We start from the raw sequence: 19,944 nt of genomic DNA on the forward strand, positions 1-19,944 counted from the left end.
TAGGAGTCACTATCTCAGGCGACATAAAGGATAAATGGGATGCAGTCAGTTTACCTCCAATCAAAATCCCGACGTTCAAAATCCCGACACCAATTGACCGATGGTCAAAATCCCGACAAGGTCAAAATACCGACACGGACAAAATACCGACATTAGAAATACAGACAAGGTCAAAATACCGACATGTAAAATGCAGACAGATCAAAATACCGACACGAGTTTTTCATGATTTTTTTTATTGAAACCGACTTGTTCATACTTTACCATCCCAGTGGACCTGGAGGGGGAATATAATAGTGTGCCGAGCACAGCGAGGCACCGTGCCCGAAGCATGGCGAGCGCAGCGAGCCATGCGAGGGGACACGGTACACTTTATATGGTGTCCATGTCGATTTATGTCGACATACACACAAAAAAACATTAAAAAATGCATGTCGGTATTTTGACCTGTCGGCATTTTACATGTTGGTATTTTGACCTTGTCGGTATTTTAAATGTCAGTATTTTGTCCGTGTCGGGATTTTGACCTTGTCGGGATTTTGACCATCGGTCAATTGGTGTCGGGATTTTGAACGTCGGTATTTTGATTGGAGGTATTTCATACCGATCCCGGATAAATACAGTATTAATGGCATTATACTGGAAACTACTGTGGAACCTATGAACCCTGATGAAGAAACAATGTTATACATTTAGCAAGGATGTCTTTATGCTCAAATACTGAAATTATTCCCCAATAAAACCTACCAATTATCACCGGAACACCCGGCCTTCTCTTTCCAGCTTCCCCGACGGCATGAGCTCCCAGGCTGTGCCCGATGAGGATTGTATTGTCCAGGGGGCAGCTCAAGTTAGTCTAAAGAGATAGAACATTAAAATGGGAATGGTCAGTGTCTTACAGGTGAGGGGAGCAGCAGCAAAAGGTAAGCTGGCAAAGAAAGGGCGGTCAGAATCAGAGCCAGCTATCAACCATGCTACTTTCATATGGCGGGAGAGGTGGCAGCAGGTCGCCCCCAGGTGCCTTTGTCATCATGGTTTCAGCTGCTCTTATTCACGCCATTTGTGGCTTCACTTCTGGGTGTTTTACAACATTTTCCCATTAGTACATCCCACCTGGAGAGACAGACAGTGGGAAGTGAAGTGGGAAAAGAGAAAGAGACATGAGGGGAAAAGATGTGTGAGGGAGAGCGAAAGATGTGGGGGAGAGATTGCGAGAGGTGGGTGAGACTGAGCAAGACAGGCAGAGAGATGTATGGGGTATGCAGGGGGACAAAGAGAGCGTCTGAGGGGAGCAGAGAAAAGAAATGAAAACCTGTAACAGCCAGTGATCCAACAAATGATGAGTCCAACCAAAATACGGGGCGATATTCTAATGACCCCCGTTATCGTGCTGATCGAGCCCATAAGAGACGGGTTTAGCCGCGTAAAGCAGCTAAATCCGACTAAAGACATTGGCGCGATTGTGAAAAGTCTCGTTTGGACATCCAAACGGGTCACTTTTCGAGCATTTCAGCTCACCACCGCTGGAGGTGGCGAGCTGAAATGCTGATATCGCACCCATCGGCAGCAACATTTGAATACTGCCGGCAGGCGCGATGGGGGTGGGAGATGGGGACAGAAGATTTGAATCCCGCCCAGTGTGTGCTTTATGTCCTCAATGTCGCCCTCTGCTGTGAAACATTATGACACTCACAACACTTACGGCGGGCGTAGTGGATATGTCCTCCCCTAGCGCGTTCGGCACAACCGCGGCAGAGACAGGCATAGCCAGGGCCTGCCCTGTGATTATAAGAGACAGCAGGGGGAGTGTCCGTGACAGCATTCGTTAGGGTGGCGGGGTCTAATGTGACACTAGCCTCCACTGCCTCAGGCCTCTCTATGTACAGTGTACAGCACTGCAGAATGTCCAGCATCCTCACATCTCCAGCGGAAGCCCTACACTCCGGCATCAAAGGACTCCGTGTATGTGCAGTCCAAATTTTTTAGACGCACAGTCAAAAAACCGGGAGGACAGGTAGGGTTTGCGGGGCATTGGGAGGCTCAATGAAAAACCGTGAGGTAGGCAAGCCTGGTGTGTCTATCTAAAGCAGGGGTGGGGAACCTCCGCCCCGTGGGCCTTAGCCGGCCCGGACAGGAATTATAACTAAAAATGGGAAAGGATAAATAAATATTATCACAAGGGAGCGCTATATGTTTTTCAATGGTTCAAATAACAATTTATTATGTTAAATATTTTAAAAGAATGTCTAATATAGATCAATATAATAAAACATGCAAATTACACCAATAATAATCACTTGCACATAAAAGGATCTCTGTTACCACAGTTCTTTAGTGTAGAGTCCACAGACAATGTATGTATAGGAGCTCCAGTATAGGATGTTTAAGCACTCTGCAGGTGCTATTTGTAACTCCAATGAGAGACTGTTAAATGGATAGTCAGAAATGAGCCAGGTATCGTCTTTTTGGACAGACAAGCCGACGTGACTTGATACGGCTCGCACAGTGTAGAACACCCCACAGAGATCCCACTCTTGTGTGCCCTCCCCACCGCTGAAACCGAACTCTCACAAGTGCCGTTAGTTTTCTTTAGCAAAACTGGCTGTATTGCATGTATTGGGTGGTCGGGTAGATGCAGCGGTACGTCTGTGTCCACAGGGAGGGGGAGCGCAGCTCCAGGTGGCAGCCGATGAATAAAACCAAAAACAGCCTCAGGTCTGTGGATCCTTGTAGATACTCCGGATCACGTAGGTGCAGAGATAAAATTCCCTTCACACGTTTCTCCGTGCTTATTGAACATACGGATTCATCAGAAGGTAGACTGGTGTGTTAGGTAGTCAATATTTAATGAACAAATAACCAATCGGATAGCGACCTTAATTAATGGTGCACCTGTGTGTAGATGGAGAGCACCTGTGTGTAGATGGAGAGCACCTGGCAATTAATTCCAACATTGGGTGAAACTTCACAGATCTTATTTCCATCCAACACAATTGTGAAGCAGAAAATAAAAAATATTTAAAAAAAAAAAAAAAAATATATATATATATATATATATATATATATATATATACACACACACACACCAGAGTGCACATTTTTTTATATATATGTGTATATATATATATATATATATATATATATACACATACAGTCAAACAATAAAACAGTAATGGCAACAGAATAATATCACTAGTTATATTGTGATAAGTAGCTTATAGTTAGTAGCATAAAAAAGGCTACAAATTTATTTCTTCAATGGAGAGACATAAAATAGACCATATAAATCAATAAGTGAAATCAGCTTTAAAATGCTGATAAAGAGGAACCTCTGTTAAAGAGGCATATAGCTCAGTGGTCCAACGCGCTGTGCTACTACACAGATCAACTGGGGTTCAAATCCCAGTAGGGCTCGCTATAAATAATATTTGCTAGTTTTAATCTTTAATATTACTTTATATATTTATCTACAAATTTATTGTATCTTATACAGTTAATTGTTTTACTAAATACTCATTTATTGTATAATTACTTTTACTAGCGCAACTTGACGTAAGCAACAAGAAATATATCTCACATAAATAAAGAAACAAAAAATGTATAAATGCACATACAGTACATATAGAAATAATTATAAAATATATATATATATAAACATTTTTAGACATTTTTTGTTGTTATTTTGGAACTCAACATACTGCAAAGCTAGAGATATTATACATATATTTATAACACCCAATAGATGGTAAGATATCTAATATCAGGTATGTACCATACAGTACACACACATACATCAAATAATGTATTTCCTTTTGGATTTATAATTATATGCTCAACAAAAGGGATATCACTTAGGAATCGAAAATTCAAATGTTATTCATTTCAATGGAATCATTCAATCCGTTCGGAAATAACGTTCCCAGGGAGAAGATCCAAAACGCTTCGCGTTTACATAGAAAATTGAATCTATCTCCCCCTCTTGTGGTTCTCGCAACATGCTCAACACCTTGTATACTGATGACAGAGATGTTACTGTTATGTTTGTGTTTTACATGTTGAACTAGACTATGTGTGCTCAAACCTCGTCTGATGTTATTTTTGTGTTCTAAGAACCGAATATGGAGCATCCTCGTCTTTCTCCCTACGTACTGTACTCCACATATACAAGTTATTACATAAATCACATAGGATGTACGACAGTCAATGTTACCTTGGATTTCGAAAAAGGTTCCATAGGAATGAAACTTAATGGCAGTACTTTTATCAACCAAATGGCTACAAGTAGAGCAGCCTATTTTTCTACACTTAATATTTCCCTTTCCTCTCGAATAGTTTGAAAGCCAAGTACTCTTATTTGTAAATTTCGTATCACGTGATTTGTAGTGACTAGGTGCTAGAAGATTACGTAAGTTAGATGCCTTTTTGAAAATAACACAGGGTCTATCATCTAATTCTTTGGAAAGTATCTTATCTGTTTTCAGGATGGGATAATTCTTTTTAATAATGTGTTTAATCTCCTTTGATTACGCATGATATTTAGTGATGAATCTTGGTTGATGTTCTGAAAATAGATCCATATCATCGTTTGTACGTTAAAAGGCATTGTCTATCACAATTCAGAGCTGACTCAAAGGCCTGCTTAGTGAGTTCTGTGGGATAACCCTGTTCATCAAAAGATACAGTTAATTCTAAAGCTTGCATCTTAAATTGCTCAAGATCAGAACAATTGCGCCTAAGTCTGAGGTATTGGCTTTTAGGTATATTATTAAGCCAAGGACAATAATGGCAACTATAGTAATTTAACAAGTTGTTAGTATCCACCTCTTTTCTATAGGTGGATGTATTGATACGACCATTAGCCGCAGAGAGGGCGATATCTAAAAAAGTAATATGTGACTTGTGCATGGTGCTGGTGAATGTTAATCCAAAAGTGTTCGTATTTAAATAAGTCAAGAAAAGATCCACCTGCTCAGTGCCTCCGTCCCAAACAAAAAACATGTCGTCAACGTACCTGCCATAGAGCACCAGGTTCGCCTTATATGGGCCATCCCAGATATAAATATCCTCCAACTGGCCCATATAGATGTTCGCTAAACTAGGGGTGAACCTGGTGCCCATGGCAACTCCGAGGACCTGTAAATAATACTTTGAATCAAAAGTGAAATAATTATGAGTCATAATAAATTTTGACAGCATCCAATATAAACCAGTTTTTAGTAGTGCTGAGTGATTCATCTGTGCTTAATACAAACTCAAGTACCTCTAACCCAGATTTGTGAGGAATATTGGTATAGAGGGACTCCACATCACCAGTCATAAATATATAGTTGTCCCTCCATTCCAAATCTTACGTGAGATTGATAAAGTGAGTGGAGTCCCTGATATACGATCTCAGTGCGATCTTATGTATAATATCTCTAGCTTTGCAGTATGTTGACTTCCAAAATAACAACAAAAAATGTTTATATATATATATATATATATATATATTATAATTATTTCTATATGTATGTGCATTTATACATTTCTTGTTTCTTTATTTTTGTGAGATATATTTCTTGTTGCTTATGTCAAGTTGCGCTAGTAAAAGTAATTATACAATAAATGAGTATTTAGTAAAACAATTAACTGTATAAGATACAATAAATTTGTAGATAAATATATAAAGTAATATTAAAGATTAAAACAAGTAAATAATATTTATAGCGAGCCCTACTGGGATTTGAACCCCAGTTGATCTGTGTAGTAGCACAGCGCGTTGGACCACTGAGCTATATCCTCCTTTAACAGAGGTTCCTCTTTATCAGCATTTTAAAGCTGATTTCACTTATTGATTTATATGGTCTATTCTATGTCTCTCCATTGAAGAAATAAATTTGTAGCCTTTTTTATGCTACTAACTATAAGCTACTTATCACAATATAACTAGTGATATTATTCTGTTGCCATTACTGTTTTATTGTTTGACTGTATGTATATATAAAAAAATGTGCACTCTGGTGTATATATATATATATATATATATACTGTATATTTTTTATTTTCTGCTTCACAATTGTGTTGGATGGAAATAAGATCTGTGAAGTTTCACCCAATGTTGGAATTAATTGCCAGGTGCTCTCCATCTACACACAGGTGCTCTCCATCTACACACAGGTGCTCTCCATCTACACACATATGCACCATTAATTAAGGTCGCTATCCGATTGGTTATTTGTTCTTTAAATATTGACTACCTAACACACCAGTCTACCTTCTGATGAATCCGTATGTTCAATAAGCACGGAGAAACGCTTAAAGGGAATTTTATCTCTGCACCTACGTGATCCGGAGTATCTACAAGGATCCACAGACCTGAGGCTGTTTTTGGTTTTGTTCATCGGCTGCCACCCGGAGCTGCGCTCCCCCTCCCTGTGGACACAGATGTACCGCTGCATCTACCCGACCACCCAATAGATGCAATACAGCCGGTTTTGCTTAAGAAAACTAACGGCACTTGTGAGAGTTCGGTTTCAGCGGTGGGGAGGGCACACAAGAGTGGGATCTCTGTGGGGTGTTCTACACTGTGCGAGCCGTATCAAGTCACGTCGGCTTGTCTGTCCAAAAAGACGATACCTGGCTCATTTCTGACTATCCATTTAACAGTCTCTCATTGGAGTTACAAATAGCACCTGCAGAGTGCTTAAACATCCTATACTTGAGCTCCTATACATACATTGTCTGTGGACTCTACACTAAAGAACTGTGGTAACAGAGATACTTTTATGTGCAAGTGATTATTATTGGTGTAATTTGCATTTTTTATTATATTGATCTATTTTAGACATTCTTTTAAAATATTTTACATAATAAATTGTTATTTGAAACATTGAAAAACATATAGCGCTCCCTTGTGATAATATTTATTTATCCTTTCCCATTTTTACTTTATTAGTGAGCACCTCAGAGTACTCATTTGGGAGCAGCTTCATTGTATGGTTAGCGCCCTACTATACGGCATTTATATATAGCAACCCTTTTTTTGCGCTGAGTAATAATATTTTTAATAGTATAAGTTGAGAATCCCTTATATAAAATGCTTGGGACCAGAGGTATTTTGGATAACGGATTTTTCCGTATTTTGGAATAATTAGATACCATAATGGGATATCATGGTGATGGGACCTAAATCTAAGCACAGAATACATTTATGTTTCATATACACCTTATACACACAGCCTGAAGGTAATTTTAGCCAATATTTTTTATAACTTTGTGCATTAAACAAAGTGTGTCTACATTCACACAATTCATTTATGTTAAATATACACCTTATACACACAGCCTGATGGTCATTTAATACAATATTTTTAATAACTTTGTGTATTAAACAAAGTTTGTGTACATTGAGCCATCAGAAAACAAAGGTTTCACTATCTCACTCTCACTCAAAAAAGTCCGTATTTCGGCATATTCCGTATTTCGGAATATTTGGATATGGGATACTCAACCTGTATTGTTACTAATAATACCATTGTTAGTATTTTATTTGTATATTTCAGGAATTATGACTGGCCAGGAGGGAGCCTCTGAGTGTAAAGCCATTTGTGGCGCACGGCTTTCTGGGAGATGTAGTTTTCTCACACTGTGCATTGCATCTCCCATGATGCAATGCTCGGCAGATGGCTTCAGGAGATATGAGGAAGCTCTGCTGGCTGTGCGTGGTAGAAATGGCTGTGCTGCGGATTCAGGACCTGGGGCATTATGTGTGTCTGTCATTACTGGGGGCAGCGTGCGTGAGCAGCTATTACTGTGGGCATTATTTGTAAGGCCACGCCTGCTTTGCTAGGAGAGTGTCCTTAAAAAATGTCCCGCAAATGATGTCGAAAAAATCCAAATGGCCCTATGCAGGAAAAAGGTTCCCACCCCTGATCTAAAGGAACCTAAAGAATTGTCTTTCAAGCTGAAGGGACCATGCACAGCTCTTTGCATACTGTATGTTCAGCACGAGATGCGTTTGGCACCATGTGTGACCGATGCCGGAATCCCGACACCCCTCAGGAGACTGGTGACAGGACACTGACAGCTCACATCCTGAAGGTAAGTATTGGGATGTGGGATAGGGCACGGGGGGTGGGGGAGGGGGAGTTATAGATAGGCACTAGCGGGGGGTTAGAGTGAGACACTGGAGTAGAGATGGGTCGCTCACTATTGAGCCGCTCTTTTGAGCCGGCTCTACTAAATGAGCCGAGTGAGCCGTGAGCCGTTAAAAGTCAACGACGGTTCTTCACTGATAGACTGTCTGTGTGATGAGAAGAACTGACTCGCTCCAGGCAGGAAGTGGAACTGAGTCAGTGAACAACCGCTGCTCACTGCGCCGGCTCTGTTCCACTTCCTGCCAGTGAGCCGTGAGCCGTTCAAAAAAAGAACCATCTCTTTTCCGTGAGCTGAACCGTTCAGAGCCGCTCACTGAAAAGAGCAGAGTTGCCCATCTCTACAGTGGGTGAGGTTAGTCGTGGCTGACGCACCTGGAGGGTTAGTCATGGCCGACACCCCTGGAGGGTTATGGTAGGGTAAGGGAGAGGGGTAAAATACTTACCCCCTCTGATGTCAGGATGTCACTGTCGGGATGTCGTGGTTGGTCATGTGACCAACGGCATCCTGAGGGCCGGCATTTCATACCCAGCGGACCTTGGACAAACGGCACCACAATGGTGGCCAGATGTGTGTCGAGCGCTTCCCTTAAGAGTAGAGTGATTTTCCATGAGGGGTCTACAAACAGAACAGCGTTCTCCCAACCTAACCAATCAGAGCAGTTTTCTCCCAACCTAACCAATCAGAGCAGCTTTCTCCCAGCCTAGCCAATCAAAGTTAGGATGCTCTGTATTAGATAGGTGTAGAAAGGCGACTGACCTGTCTTACCAGGATTTCTTCATTATTATTATTATTATTATCTCTGCAGATCTCGGTGCTCATGGTCAGTAGCAGCAGCATAAATCTTTGCTCCCGGTGTGAAGCATCTGCAGCAGATTCCCCTTCCGACAGGCATACTGTACCTGCGGCCAGAGATAGACTGGGGCTGCCAGGGGGCGTGGCCTCGCGGTACACCTGGTCTCTCTGCGTGCCCGCCGAGTAGTGCGCCAGGAGGTGAAGCTGTTAGGCCAGCTCTTTGGGTGGCTGGAATTGGCTCCTCTGGCATTTGTCGGTAGTGACAGATGGCCAGTCCGGCCCTGCCTGCGGCCACATATACCTGATCTGCACTTACGCTAACACTCCCTTGTTGTAGATGACGCTTCTGCCTGCACTCCTCTTCCCTCCCCTCGCCAGGTGTATAACGGTCAGGGATCATGTGACATATATACATGTTTCTGCTGTGAATGAGCAGTCAGCTCTGCCGCACGGTCCCTCTAGTGTGTTTATATGATCTTTATGTCCAGAATACAAACACAAGTACGTTATCTGTGTACATACCATGGTAACATTAATAAAATATGCAATCTCTGCCCCAACGACTTGGACATTGTTTGCCGCCTTCGTATAGAGAGCAAAGGATCCCCCGCTCCAGTCCACGCAGATGCAGTTCACGTCGTACTTCTGTAAAATGACCTGCAAATAGACAAAATGATTATTTCCTCTAAGCTTAGCTGGTCAGATAACACAGCCAATAGGCCAATCAGCTCCCCACTGCCATGTTACAGGCAGTGTTGTAAAATGACAGTTAGGAGCTGATTGGCTTGTAGTTTATCTCTGTCAACTTTATCTATGTGTGATAAATCTCCCACATAACACTGCAGACTCACCAAACAGGCAAAGAGGAGAGGGGGAATACCTGTGCTCACTGCTTCTGTGCCTGTGCTCCTGTGTCTACTGCTCCTGTGTCTGTGCTCCTGTGTTCACTGCTTCTGTGCCTGTGCTCCTGTGTTCACTGCTTCTGTGTCTGTGCTCCTGTGTTCACTGCTTCTGTGTCTGTGCTCCTGTGTTCACTGCTTCTGTGTCTGTGCTCCTGTGTCTGTGCTCCTGTGTCCACTGCTTCTGTGTCTGTGCTCCTGTGTTCACTGCTCATGTGTCTGTACTCCTGTATCTGTGCTCCTGTGTCTGTGCTTCTGTGTCTGTGCTCCTGTGTCTGTGCTCCTGTGTCCACTGCTTCTGTGTCTGTGCTCCTGTGTTCACTGCTCATGTGTCTGTACTCCTGTATCTGTGCTCCTGTGTCTGTGCTCCTGTGTCTGTGCTCCTGTGTCTGTGCTTCTGTGCCTACTGCCCCTGTGTCTGTGCTTCTGTGCCTACTGCTCCTGTGTCTGTGCTCCTGTGCCTGTGCTCCTGTGTCTACTGCTCCTGTGTTTGTGCTCCTGTGTTCACTGCTTCTGTGCCTGTGCTCCTGTGTTCACTGCTTCTGTGTCTGTGCTCCTGTGTCTGTGCTCCTGTGTCCACTGCTTCTGTGTCTGTGCTCCTGTGTTCACTGCTCATGTGTCTGTACTCCTGTATCTGTGCTCCTGTGTCTGTGCTCCTGTGTCTGTGCTTCTGTGCCTACTGCCCCTGTGTCTGTGCTTCTGTGCCTACTGCTCCTGTGTCTGTGCTCCTGTGTTCACTGTTCCTGTTTCTGTTCTCCTGTGTTCACTGGTTCTGTGCCTGTGCTCCTGTGTTCACTGCACCTGTGTCTGTGCTCCTGTGTCTGTGCTCCTGTGTCACTGCTCCTGTGTCTGTTCTCCTGTGTTCACTGCTTCTGTGTCTGTGCTCCTGTGTCTGTGCTCCTGTATCCACTGCTCCTGTGTCCACTGCTCCTGTGTCTGTGCTACTGTGTCCACTGCTACTGTGTCTGTGCTCCTATATTCACTGCTCCTGTGTCCACTGCTCCTGTGTCCACTGCTCATGTGTCTGTACTCCTGTACCTGTGCTCCTGTGTCTGTGCTCCTGTGTCTGTGCTCCTGTGTCTGTGCTCCTGTGTCTGTGCTTCTGTGCCTACTGCTCCTGTGTTCACTGCTTCTGTGTCTGTGCTCCTGTGTTCACTGTTCCTGTGTCTGTTCTCCTGTGTTCACTGCTTCTGTGTCTGTTCTCCTGTGTTCACTGCTTCTGTGTCTGTGCTCCTGTGTCTGTGCTCCTGTGTCTGTGCTCCTGTGTTCACTGCTTCTGTGCATGTGCTCCTGTGTTCACTGCTTCTGTGTCTGTGCTCCTGTGTCCACTGCTTCTGTGTCTGTGCTCCTGTGTTCACTGCTCATGTGTCTGTACTCCTGTATCTGTGCTCCTGTGTCTGTGCTCCTGTGTCTGTGCTTCTGTGCCTACTGCCCCTGTGTCTGTGCTTCGGTGCCTACTGCTCCTGTTTCTGTTCTCCTGTGTTCACTGCTTCTGTGTCTGTGCTCCTGTGTTCACTGCTCCTGTGTCTGTGCTCCTGTGGTCACTGTTCCTGTGTCTGTGCTCCTGTGTTCACTGTTCCTGTTTCTGTTCACCTGTGTTCACTGCTTCTGTGCCTGTGCTCCTGTGTTCACTGCACCTGTGTCTGTGCTCCTGTGTCTGTGCTCCTGTGTCACTGCTCCTGTGTCTGTTCTCCTGTGTTCACTGCTTCTGTGTCTGTGCTCCTGTGTCTGTGCTCCTGTATCCACTGCTCCTGTGTCCACTGCTCCTGTGTCCACTGCTCCTGTGTCTGTGCTACTGTGTCCACTGCTACTGTGTCTGTGCTCCTATATTCACTGCTCCTGTGTCCACTGCTCCTGTGTCCACTGCTCATGTGTCTGTACTCCTGTATCTGTGCTCCTGTGTCTGTGCTCCTGTGTCTGTGCTCCTGTGTCTGTGCTCCTGTATCTGTGCTCCTGTGTCTGTGCTCCTGTGTCTGTGCTCCTGTATCTGTGCTCCTGTGTCTGTGCTCCTGTGTCTGTGCTCCTGTGTCTGTGCTCCTGTGTCACTGCTCCTGTGTCTGTGCTTCTGTGCCTACTGCTTCTGTGCCTACTGCTCCTGTGTCTGTGCTCCTGTGTTCACTGCACCTGTGTCTGTGCTCCTGTGTCCACTGCTCCTGTGTCCACTGCTCCTGTGTCTGTGCTCCTGTGTCCACTGCTCCTGTGTCCACTGCTCCTGTGGTCACTGCTCCTGTATCTCTTCTCCTGTGTCTGTGCTCCTGTTTTCACTGGTCCTGTGTCTGTGCTCATGTGTTCATTGCTCCCATGTCTGTGCTCCTGTGGTCACTGCTTCTGTGTCTGTGCTCCTGTGTTCACTGCTTCTGTGTCTGTGCTACTGTGTCTGTGCTCCTGTGTTCACTGCTCCTGTGTCTGTATTCACTACTCTTGTGTCTGTTCTCCTTTGTTCACTGCTTCTGTGTCTGTGCTCCTGTGTCTGTGCTCCTATGGTCATTACTCCTGTGTCTGTGCTCCTGTGTTCACTGCTCCTGTGTCTATGCTTCTGTGTTCACTGCTCCTGTGTCTGTGCTCATGTGTCTGTGCTTCTGTGTTCACTGCTTCTGTGTCTGTTCTCCTGTGTTCACTGCTTCTGTGTCTGTGCTCCTGTGTTCACTGCACCTGTGTCTGTGCTCCTGTGTCACTGCTCCTGTGTTCACTGCTCCTGTGTCCACTGCTCCTGTGTTCACTGTTCCTGTGTCTGTGCTCCTGGGGTCACTGCTCCTGTGTCTGTGCTCCTGTGTTCACTGTTCCTGTTTCTGTTCTCCTGTGTTCACTGCTCCTGTGTCTGTTCTCCTGTGTTCACTGCTTCTGTGTCTGTGCTCCTGTGTCTGTGCTCCTGTATCCACTGCTCCTGTGTCCACTGCTCCTGTGTCTGTGCTCCTGTGTCTGTGCTACTGTGTCTGTGCTCCTATATTCACTGCTCCTGTGTCCACTGCTCCTGTGTCCACTGCTCATGTGTCTGTACTCCTGTATCTGTGCTCCTGTGTCTGTGCTCCTGTGTCTGTGCTCCTGTATCTGTGCTCCTGTGTCTGTGCTCCTGTATCTGTGCTCCTGTGTCTGTGCTCCTGTGTCTGTGCTCCTGTATCTGTGCTCCTGTGTCTGTGCTCCTGTATCTGTGCTCCTGTGTCTGTGCTCCTGTGTCTGTGCTCCTGTGTCACTGCTCCTGTGTCTGTGCTTCTGTGCCTACTGCTCCTGTGTCTGTGCTCCTGTGTTCACTGTTCCTGTGTCTGTTCTCCTGTGTTCACTGCTTCTGAGTCTGTTCTCCTGTGCTCACTGCTTCTGTGTCTGTGCTCCTGTGTCTGTGCTCCTGTGTTCACTGCACCTGTGTCTGTGCTCCTGTGTCCACTGCTCCTGTGTTCACTGCTCCTGTGGTCACTGCTCCTGTATCTCTTCTCCTGTGTCTGTGCTCCTGTTTTCACTGGTCCTGTGTCTGTGCTCATGTGTTCATTGCTCCCATGTCTGTGCTCCTGTGGTCACTGCTTCTGTGTCTGTGCTCCTGTGCTCACTGCTTCTTTGTCTGTGCTACTGTGTCTGTGCTCCTGTGTTCACTGCTCCTGTGTCTGTATTCACTACTCCTGTGTCTGTTCTCCTTTGTTCACTGCTTCTGTGTCTGTGCTCCTGTGTCTGTGCTCCTATGGTCATTACTCCTGTGTCTGTGCTCCTGTGTTCACTGCTCCTGTGTCTGTGCTTCTGTGTTCACTGCTCCTGTGTCTGTGCTCCTGTGTCTGTGCTTCTGTGTTCACTGCTTCTGTGTCTGTTCTCCTGTGTTCACTGCTTCTGTGTCTGTGCTCCTGTGTTCACTGCACCTGTGTCTGTGCTCCTGTGTCACTGCTCCTGTGTTCACTGCTCCTGTGTCCACTGCTCCTGTGTTCACTGCTCCTGTGTCTGTGCTCCTGTGTTCATTACTCCTGTGTCTGTGCTCCTGTGTTCACTGCTTCTGTGTCTGTGCTCCTGTGTCTGTGCTCTTGTGGTCACTACTCCTGTGTCTGTGCTCCTGTGTTCACTGCTCCTGTGTCTGTGCTCCTGTGTTCATTACTCCTGTGTCTGTGCTCCTGTGTTCACTGCTCCTGTGTCTGTGCTCCTGTGTTCACTGCTCCTGTGTCCACTGCTCCTGTGTCTGTGCTCCTGTGGTCACTGCTCCTGTGTCTGTGCTCTTGTGTTCACTGCTCCTGTATCTGTGCTCCTGTGTTCACTGCTCCTGTGTCTGTGCTCTTGTGTTCACTGCTCCTGTGTCTGTGCTCCTGTGTTCACTGCTCCTATGTCGGTGTTTCTGTGTTCACTGCTCCTGCGCCGCTTCTGAAAACTACATGGGGAGGGGAGCCTGACAGCGGAGGCAGAACCATCCCTGGACCTGCTGCTCTCCACAGCTTGTCCCCTTAATGCTCTCCCACCCTGCGAGCATCTAGCAAGGAGCAGCAGCTGTGCCCTGTGGTGAAAACTGTCACAACTAGCGAGGTTTGAGGATCCGGCAGCTGAGACTTGCCCATGGAGGTAGTTTGCTGTGGATGATCGAGACGAGGGGTTTGGCTATAGTTCCTTCTCATGTTGCAATAAAGAAAGTCGGCAGAGCTAAGAGTCACTGGATTGTAGTTCTTATGGACAGGATTGAGGTAGAGAACTGTGGCTGGTGAACGATGACTTAAAGACATAGTTGTAGACAAAGAACTGCGGGTTGTGACTTGAAAGACGAGGTTGTGAATAATGAACTGCAGAACTGTGAATAGTGGTTAGAGATGTGGCTGGAGACAAAGGACTGTGGAATGTGGCTTGAAAGATGAAGCTGTAGATTATGAACTGCGGAACTGTGGATGGTGGTTAAAGACGTGGCTGGAGATGAAGATCTGTGGAGTGTGGCTAGAAAGATGAGGCAGAAGACCCGGGACTGACCGTGCCCAAAGAGTCTTACTGGACCGGGTTTGAAAGACGAGGATGTAGATTATGAACTGCGGAACTGTGGATGGTGGTTAAAGACGTGGCTGGAGATTGAAAGACTGTGGACTGTGGCTTAAAAGACGAGGCTGTAGATTATGAACTGCGGATGGTGGTTAAAGACGTGGCTGGAGATGAAGATCTGTGGACTGTGGCTAGAAAGATGAGGCAGAAGACCCGGGACCGACCGCGCGTAAAGAGTCTTACTGGACCGGGTTTTCCAGGAGCGCTTCACCAGGCAGCAGCAGGCTAGGAACGGCAGGGCTGCAGCAGCAACAGAGAACCGGCCAAGCAGGGTCAGGAGTAACCAGAATACGGCAAGAATCCTGGGAGCCCAGGCTTAAGCACCTACAACAGGGTTGTAACTTGAAGCACTGGCGTCCCTGTCCTAAACCAGCCCCCTTTTATAGGTAGAGCTTCCCCTGGATTGGCTGCAAGAAACAGGAAACAAGAACTATGCCTCAAACTTGGTCTCCAACATGGCGGCGCCCAGTAATGCAGACCTTTCTGCATAGCCACACAGCTCACTGCCCCTGGTCTCCTATTAACGGCTCAGCAAGAGCGACCTGCAGCAGCAGCATTCCACCATCACGAGCGGACCCCCTCACCGCCGCTACTGCTGCCCTTAGACCCGGCGCAGCAGCCCACCCCCGCCGCTGCCCACACTGCCACCTGAGAAGCCAGCTCCACGGCCCCAGCTTACCGGTAAGGCTCTGGACACTGACAGTACCCCCCCCCCCCCTTTGCAGGTGGACTCCGGACACCTATATGGTTTAGTTGGAAACTTGGCATGAAATGTCCGAAGAAGTCTTGGAGCATGGACGTCTTCTGCTTCTACCCAAGACCTTTCCTCTGGTCCATATCCCTTCCAATCAACAAGGTACTGCAAGCGACCATATCGTCTGCGGGAGTCAAGGATCTTGTGAATCTCAAATTCGTCTCCTTGTGCTGATTGGATCTTGGGTTATTTAGGCAGAGCAGCTCTAAATCGATTAAGTACCAACGGTTTTAAGAGAGAAATATGAAATGCATTAGGGATTCTGAAATGCGGAGGTAACTTCACTTTGTAGGCAACAGGATTTAAAACTTTTTCGATTGGGTAGGGCCCAATAAACCTGGGAGCAAACTTTTTAGTAGGAACCTTCAATCTTAGGTTATGTGTGGAAACCCAAACCCAATCTCCCACTTTAAGACTTGGTACAGCTTTTCGCTTCAGGTCTGCGTAAGTCTTATACTTCTTAGATGTCTTGAGCAAGGCCTTGTGAATTTGTCTCCAGGTTTTAGTAAATTGTCGAAGTGCTGATTCTGCGGCAGGTACCTAGAGCATAGGCAGAAGTTGGAAGTCAGGAACTTTCGGATGAAAACCATAATTAATGAAAAATGGAGAAGATTTATGGGCAAACTCTGTGAATGGGAGGAAGTCCAGCGAGTTGTCCGGAGAGGAGGACATGAATAAACACAGAAATGTCTCCAGATCCTGGTTCACTCTCTCTGTTTGACCATCCGTTTGAGGATGATATCCTGAGGAGAAATTCAATTTCACATCGAGAGCTGAACATAGGGATCTCCAAAACTTGGACACAAACTGAGGACCTCTATCAGACACAGTTTCTTGCGGTAGACCATGGAGTCGGAAGATCTCTGCTATGAATAATTTTGCCAACTGGGATGCTGATGGAAGACCAGCCAGTGGAACGACGTGTGCCATTTTAGAGAACCGGTCAACTATGACCCATACAGTATTTCATCTGCCAGCCGCAGGCAAATCAGTAATAAAGTCAATAGAAATATGCATCCATGGTCTTTGCGGCACAGGCAACGGATGGAGTAACCCGGCTGGAGGACCTTTGGAACTTTTATGCTGGGCACACTTTGGACAGGCAGCCACGAATTCCTGAACATCAGTCCTGAGATGAGGCCACCAATAGGAGCACTGAAGGATTTTGATCGTTTTATGACCACCCGCATGACCCATGAAGAAGGAGGAGTGAGCCCATGTAAGCAATTTCTTTTGAAGATTTGGTGCAACAAAGATTTTTCCCGGAGGAGGAAGTAGAGAGGTATTAGTTGCTGAAAAAGAGGTGGATTCCAAGATGAATTGTTCCTTTGAATGATCAGAGGGTTCTTCAGAACTTAGGGAATGGGATAATGCATCTGCCTTTTTGTTGAGGGAACCTGGTCGGTAACTAAGTTTAAAGTTGAAACGGGTAAAGAAGAGTGCCCATCTTGCTTGGCACAGGTTCAGACATCGAGCTGACTGTAGATACAGGAGGTTTTTGTGATCTGTGGTTACCGAGATTGGATGCTCACCTACCTCCAACAAATACCTCCACTTCTCAAAGGCTAACTTAATTGCCAGTAATTCTTGTTCCCCAATAGCGTAATTCTGTTCAGCGGGGGAGAATCTTCGCAAGAAGAACGCACAAGGATGGACTGTCTTGTCCTCGAAGAGCTGGGATAATACTGCTCCGACTCCTACAGTAGAGGTGTCAACCTCCACCAGGAATGGACGGTTGAGATCGGGTTGTCGAAGAACAGGGGCGGTCATGAAGGCCTCCTTTAAAGACAAAAAGGATTCCAAAGCCTCTGGAGACCACTTGGCAGGATCGGCTCCTTTCCTAGTTAATGCGGTTATGGGAGCTATGACAGAAGAATAGTTCTGAATAAATCTTTGGTAGAAGTTAGCGAACCCCAGGAAATGTTGAACATCCTTAAGGGTAGCTGGAAGCGACCAATCCTGAATCGCCTGGACTTTAGCGGGTACCATCTGTAACTTTTGCCCTGAGAGGATGTAACCAAGGAATGGAATTGTGGGTACTTCGAAGGTGCACTTCTCTAACTTACAGAATAATTGATTCCTCCGTAAACGAGTTAGAACTTCTTTGACTTGTTCTCGATGGGTCTTCAGATCCCTGGAAAAGATAAGGATGTCATCCAAATATACCACCAAGCAGTCACAGAGGTCTCTGAAGATTTCATTAACGAATTCTTGAAAGACGGCTGGGGCGTTACATAGGCCAAAAGGCATTACCAGGTATTCTTAATGGCCGTTGCGGGTATTAAATGCTGTCTTCCATTCGTCACCAGGGGGGAATATGTATAAGATTGTAGGCCCCCCGTAAGTCCAGCTTAGTGAATACAGTAACTCCTTTAACACAGTCGAACAGTTCTGGAATTAGAGGTAACGGATATCTGTTCTTAATTGTAATGTCGTTGAGACCTCTATAGTCAATACAGGGCCGCAGACCCCCATCCTTCTTTTTGACGAAGAAAAACCCTTGCTCGGCCGGAGAGGTGGAAGACCTGATGAACCCTTTATCCAAGTTCTCACGGATATACTCCGACATGGCCTGTGTCTCAGGGAGTGAGAGAGGATAGGTTTGACCTCGGGGAGGAGTCTTGCCTGGTACCAGATTAATGGGGCAATCCCAAGTGCGATGCGGAGGCAAGGTGTCCGCCCCATGTTTACTGAAAACATCTTGAAAGGCTTGGTATTCCACAGGAAGGCTGGAAGGGCTGGAAGAACAGAGGGGTCTTACTGAAGGCAAACAGTTCTGGAAGCAGTCTCATCCCCAAGAGAGAACATCCATAGTTTGCCAGTCTATGTGGGGATTGTGTCTGATTAACCATGGAAATCCTAGGATCAGTTCATGAGAGGTTCTAGGAATTACAAGGAAAGAGATTTTTTCTGAATGAAGAACTCTGACCTTCATCTTGAGAGGAATAGTACAAAAGGATATAATACCCTCAGGAATATGACTTCCATCCACCGCAGTAATAGAAATGGTACGATCCAAAAGGACCGTTTGTATTCCAGATCGTTTGACCAGAGCTGATGTAATGAAGCTTTCGACGGCTCCGGAGTCGAGTAGTGCAAAGATGAGAAGAGAGAAAGAAGGGAGCTCCAGGTGGGTTAACAAGACAGATTCTTTCTTGGTATGTAATTCTGTGGATTCTCTTAGCTTGACCTCTCCAGCACAAGCTAGTAGCGGGCGTTTCCCGGACGTAGACTGTAAGATTTAACAAAGTGATCAGATGCTCCACAATACAAGCAGAGGTTCCCTTGTCGCCGTCTCTGACATTCCTCGCTGGAGAGACGGGAATGATTGATCTGCATGGGTTCTTCAATAGTTGGTGAAGATGGTGTTGGTGGAAGAACAACTCTAGGCTTAGGACGATCTGACCGCGATCTCTCCATACAGCGTTCTCTGTACCTCAGGTCTAATTTATTGCACAAGGAAATTAATTTATCTAACTTATCAGGTACTTCCTGAGTTGCAAGGTCATCTTTGATCTTTTCGGAGAGACCGCTCCAGAAAGCTGCAATGAGAGCCTCCTCGTACCAGTTCAGTTCTGAGGAGAGAGTACGAAACTGGATCACGTACTGACTGACCGTAAGTGTGCCTTGACACAGGCGCAGGATCTCCAATGAGGCGGCAGAAGTCCTGCCCAGTTCGTTGAATATTCTTCGAAAGGTGGCCACGAATTCTGAATAGTTAGACAGGATGGGATCCGTCCTCTCCCATAAAGGTGAAGCCCATTCCAACGCTTGCCCGGTAAGTAAAGAAATTATATAGGCTACTTTGGTTCGTGCTGATGGGAAGTTGGCCGACTGTAGTTCGAACTGGATTTCGCACTGGTTAAGAAACCCGAGGCATTGTTTTGGATTTCCATCGAACTTACTTGGAGATGGCAAATGCAACCGTGGAAGTCTTACTGGTACAGGAGGAAATGGGACCGGAGGTGCTAATGTGGGAGCAGCTGTAGATACTTGAGGGGCCGTCATGGCAACACAGAGAGAATCGAGACGTTCTGACATATTCTGCATGAACTGCACAATTTGAGATTGTGTGGCCTCCTGCTTACTTAAGCGAGACCAGATATCTGCAGTTGAATCACCTACTGAGGCCTGATCCCCCGTCGAATCCATTTGGCCAGTGCTTACTGTCATGACTAGCGAGGTTTGAGGATCCAGCAGCTGAGACTTGCCCAAGGAGGTAGTTGGCTGTGGATGAACGAGTCAACGGGGTTGGATATAGTTCCTTCTCATGGGACAAGGGGCAATGAAGAAAGTGGGCGGAGCTAAGTCAGTGGATTGTAGTTCTTATGGACAGGGCTGAGGTAGAGAACTGTGGCTGGTGAACGATGACTTAAA

The 19,944-nt window shown here is 46.0% G+C and overlaps 1 protein-coding gene across 1 annotated transcript in view; it reads right to left on the reverse strand.

The window, feature by feature from the left end:
* Window positions 1–19,944, reverse strand: part of LOC135056915 (pancreatic triacylglycerol lipase-like) — a 117,873-nt gene that overhangs the window by 58,846 nt on the left and 39,083 nt on the right. The window contains exons 2-3 of the mRNA XM_063962690.1: window positions 9,451–9,585; window positions 748–856 (exon numbers count right to left, since the gene is read on the reverse strand). Coding sequence (XP_063818760.1) covers window positions 748–856; window positions 9,451–9,453 — 112 coding nt within the window. The 5' untranslated portion in view covers window positions 9,454–9,585. The remainder of the gene's footprint in view (window positions 1–747; window positions 857–9,450; window positions 9,586–19,944) is intronic.

This window comes from Pseudophryne corroboree, chromosome 3, assembly GCF_028390025.1.
Source record: "Pseudophryne corroboree isolate aPseCor3 chromosome 3, aPseCor3.hap2, whole genome shotgun sequence".
Lineage (NCBI taxonomy): Eukaryota > Metazoa > Chordata > Amphibia > Anura > Myobatrachidae > Pseudophryne > Pseudophryne corroboree.